This window comes from Olea europaea, unplaced genomic scaffold (assembly GCF_002742605.1).
Source record: "Olea europaea var. sylvestris unplaced genomic scaffold, O_europaea_v1 scaffold112, whole genome shotgun sequence".
In the NCBI taxonomy this organism is placed as follows: domain Eukaryota; kingdom Viridiplantae; phylum Streptophyta; class Magnoliopsida; order Lamiales; family Oleaceae; genus Olea; species Olea europaea.
In genome coordinates this window covers 386,104-390,664 of record NW_019228573.1, presented here as the reverse complement: position 1 = coordinate 390,664, position 4,561 = coordinate 386,104, and the positions used below count along the sequence as shown (strand labels likewise).

Here is a 4,561-nt window from a genome sequence, read left to right as displayed (position 1 = left end):
TAGAAGATAGTTATGTGGAAAAAAATTGAAGTTAATCCCACATAGGAAAAATATGAAAGCAAGAACCACTTTAAATATAGCTATACATTGGAAATGTGTAATCATGTGTAGTATAGAACTCTCTCCACGTGTGCGCGCAGGAGGGTGTAAATCTCGGACCAAAATTGCCTTCGAACCATGAACTTATGGGCGGGCGCGACCTGCGTACACGAATGTCGAACCGAATGAAGCAAAAATTGACCCCTTTGAAGAGCCCACGTTTTGCAATTTTTTTTCTTGCTTTCTCCACTGACTTTTGAGTTTCTGAAACTCCAAAAACTGATATAACTCCAATGGTTAATGAACAAATTAAGTCTATATAATTGAACTCAGTTTTCAGCAATTTACACAGATGAAAATCTTCCTCTCTGCATCTGTACCTTTTTTCAGTAGTTCTTCCTATATACGGTATTTGTCTAGTAAGGTCGTGGTGATATTGTTCAGGCGCTGTATCAGTTCGTCGGAGTAGTTTATGTGGTGCTTAGATACTACAAGTTTTACCATTGTATCCTGGAAAACAGACACTCGGATTAGACCTCTAGCACTTACGGTAAGGGAACAAATCTGTTTTAAGGAAACTGTGCTCGCACAGGCCTCGGGTTGAAATTTTATTTATCTTCTACACTTTATTCTTGCAAGTTATTTATTTATTTAGCAATTTACACGGTTGCAATTTACTAGATTCATATATTTTGCAGTTTACTTGTTTTTATATTTATGTTAGAAATAATATATATATATATATATATGCAATTCGGTATATGTATGTTACATATGCGGTATTTATATTGAAAAAAAAATTTGTGTTATTTTAATAAAAATAGTTTGTGCTAATTTTATGCATATATGGTGAACTTCGCTGCCAAATACAGTGAGCTGTCATATACGGTGAGCTGTCAAATACGGTAAGTTGAAAATACGGTAAGGTGCAAATACGATAAGTTGCATGTAAATATGGTAAGCTGCATATACGGTATATTGCATATACAGTATACTTAAAATAGGTATCTAAACTACATATACGGTATGCCACTACATTCCAACTATAATTTCTAGCTGAGGGATGCAGATTCGGGGTAAATTTTGAAAACGGTAGTTGAAAATTTTTGTTTAGTGCTTCAATAGGAAGTTTTAAGGTTTTGGGTAGATTAGAATGATTGAGGGGTAAATCTTGGATGAAAATGGGGATTTGAGAGAAATTGATAGGCTTGAGATTGAACAAATTTGGTAATTGAATCTTCCATAAAATTAGGGGTGAAAATATAGAGGCATGCGCAGAGATTATGAACAACACAAAACAAAAGGTTTCAAATTGGTTGGAAATGAACATGGTTTTCAATTTCTAAAATGGGATTACGGTCATCGGCCTAAATATTCTAATTTTATCGAAGTCAAACTTTTGATTGGATTATAATTATAATACAAAATTAGAGGTGTCAAAATAGATGGGTGAGGCTGGAGCGATGTGCCACAATCAAATTCATTTAAATTAGATCATCTAAAAATATGGTTCGTGCCTACGCCGTCATTTTTTTTTATCCTTTTATCCTTTTTTTTTTGTTTTTAAGAATTTAATGCTATTTATATTATATCTTAATTGAAAAAAAAAAGATTGCGAGAGACATGATTGTGTGAAAAATGTAAAAGAAAATGAGTGTTTAAAAAATAAAACTAATAATAGAATATAGAGAAAAGAAAAACTAAGAAAGAGTTTAATTTATATACCGAGCCAGATAATAAGGCCCAAGGTCTTGCGGGTCGAAATCGTCGAGATCACCTATTTAGGAGGTTTTAGTAACTGAGATTTTAGGGTTAAAATTTACTTATACTTGATTCCAATTTCCAAATAAATGAAGGATTTCTCTAAAGTAATGATATACTAATCAGAATAGAGTCCTAATGAAGTATTATGTTCATGCACGAAAAATTTATCAACTTCAATTACCCTTTGCATGAGTAAAATTCCAAAACTTCAACTTTTATTTGAATTTTTATTTTTTTTATTACTAAACCTTCAATTTTGATTTCTGTTAGGGAAAAAAAAACGCTATTTTGGGGACGAGATTTTATTTGAGTTTTGTTCATAACAATGGAAAAGTGATCTCATCAGCAGCCCGAATCAGGTTCACTCTTTTTCATTGCCTCATTGACATTGCATTTTAGTATTTTGAAGATATATATGATTTTAGGTTGAATTATTGTTATAACTGTTTTTGAATTTGTAAATTGATTGAATGTGTTATAAATGAAAATTTATTTACGAGAATGTAATTATGAATTGATTTGTTTAAATAGTTCGTGTTTTATAAATAATCATCCGAAATTACATATTTACAATGATTGTTTTGTGTATAAGGGTTTATTTATTTATTTTTATTTTTGTGTGTGTGTGTGTGAATTTTTAGTGGTTTTACATTTTAATTTACAATGAAAAATTTGTTAATTTTGGAATTGTGATTTCAGGGTTTATGATCTGCCATTTTTCTTGCTGTTTCTTCATCAATTTTTCTTCTGAAAATAAGAAAGAACAAATTATAAGTACTTGCACCATATCAGAATGAAATTTCCTGATCATCCACTACCGAATCCGCCGTTTATGGGCCGTACAGGTGGAGATGGCGGAGGCTTTTTTCCTCCACCTCCAATTAACCATCCGCGGCCGGAGTCATCAATTTCTTCATATGAGCATCCTCCTCCATTCAAGAGACTCAAGATGTCTTCAGATAACATACCAAATTCTGTACCTCTCCTAAATCCAAAGGTGAACCCACCAATTCATCCGGGAAGTAAAGGAATAACCAATATATTCTATAAGACGCGAATGTGCTTGAAATTCTTGGAAGGCAACTGTTTGAATGGGGAGCATTGTACATTTGCCCATGGTGTTGAAGATGTACGAAAACCCCCTCCCAATTGGAAGGAACTTGTTCAGAAAAAAGATAAACGGGTGGGAAGCTGGAGCGATGAGCAGAGAATGGTACATGGAATGAAAAATTGCAGGAAGTTTTACAATGGAGAAGACTGTCCATATGGAGAGAACTGCAACTTCCTTCATGAATATCCAACTGTAGAGACTCATATTTCGAGGCAGAGGAAGAGTTCTGCAATAAGCATCGGAGCCACAGGGTCGATTAATGTGAACACAAGTGTATCTCATCAACCCGAGTCTCAGAAACATGTTGACTCCGTCGTGGATGCTTCCCGATCAAACACTGTGTATTGGAAGACCATAATATGCAATAAATGGGCGAGAGGTCAATGCCCATTTGGAGAAAGATGTTGTTACGCTCATGGACATTCAGGTACATTCAAAGCAACAAATAGCAAATATTTATTTCTTGGCTTAGTTAATGCTAGATTCGCTTGGTAAGAACTGAAAGGGGCAAGGTCCCTGGTGATGAAAGCCAGCGCGATTAAAAGTAACTTCTAAAAAGGCTTGAAAAATGCATTGTGAAATGAATAATATAAAAGTAGCGTTTAAGCTTGGATTTTGCTTGTTGTACTCCTCCTGAGCACGCACAAGGTGTAGGATTTTTTTTTTGAATTTTTTATCAGGTGGGTTCCACATTGGGGGCCTACCAATTATGTGTGACGTTCTGAAGGGATTTCTAAAGGTGTTTTGTGAAACTCCTTCTGTACACCAAGCAAAATCCTTTAAGCTTGCCAAACATTTGGGATTCACAGAGTTACCTCAATGCAAGTTTAAGGTGGGCCTACTAAAAAAGTACATACTTCTAGGTTAGCTAATCCCCTGTATTGCTTCTCTAATTCTTTAACAGTTGGCCTTTTTCCAGTTATTGAAGAGTTAGTGAATGAGTTATGTGAGGCAAAGGCATTTTCAAGATAGAATGAAGCTCTATGTTGTCGTGACCATGTCGTGTTGATTTATTGTTTTCTCATGAGTGATGGCTCATTTTCTGTATATTTCTAGAATGTTAGTATCATATATACATTTAGATATTGTTCCTTTATACACCAGTTTCTTAGATAATTTTTCATTTTATCAGTTTCTCGACTCATGCGCTTACATTTTTTACAGAGTTGCAATGGCCTGCTGCTCATGCGGAGCCAGAACCAACACTGAATTCTCATCAGATTCCAGCAAAGCCTCTATCTACTCCTGCAATTGATTCATCTCCTGCAACTAAGTTGATTAATTTCCCTAAAGAAAAGAACGAATCAGATGAGAATAACTCAAAAAAGTGGAAGTTAAACAGGAGGGTCAATGGAATTTATGGAGATTGGTTGGATGATCTATCACCTCCTCGCTGCTAGTAGCCAAGAAGAGATAGGAGCTTTGACATCATGATTGTGAATTAATAATATCCCGAACCCGGTAAAGGTGGAAGTTTATGGTCTTTCAAGCGTTCATCTCAACTTTTTTTCCCCTTTCTACTTAATTTTGTATTATTTGTGACATAAAATTCTTTATCACCCCCTTCACCAACATAACTCAATTTAATATTTTACAATTAGATTTTCTTTGTTAATGATTCAGATTATGGTAGCTATAGATGATCCC

The 4,561-nt window shown here is 34.5% G+C and overlaps 1 protein-coding gene across 1 annotated transcript; it reads left to right on the top strand.

Moving 5' to 3' along the window:
- Positions 1 to 2,094: 2,094 nt before the first annotated feature.
- Positions 2,095 to 4,463, top strand: LOC111373372 (zinc finger CCCH domain-containing protein 39-like). The gene is made up of 3 exons (XM_022995890.1): positions 2,095 to 2,162; positions 2,503 to 3,341; positions 4,079 to 4,463. Exons 2-3 carry the CDS (start codon positions 2,597 to 2,599, stop codon positions 4,312 to 4,314), a joined length of 981 nt encoding a protein of 326 aa, XP_022851658.1. The 5' UTR covers positions 2,095 to 2,162; positions 2,503 to 2,596; the 3' UTR covers positions 4,315 to 4,463.
- Positions 4,464 to 4,561: the final 98 nt, after the last annotated feature.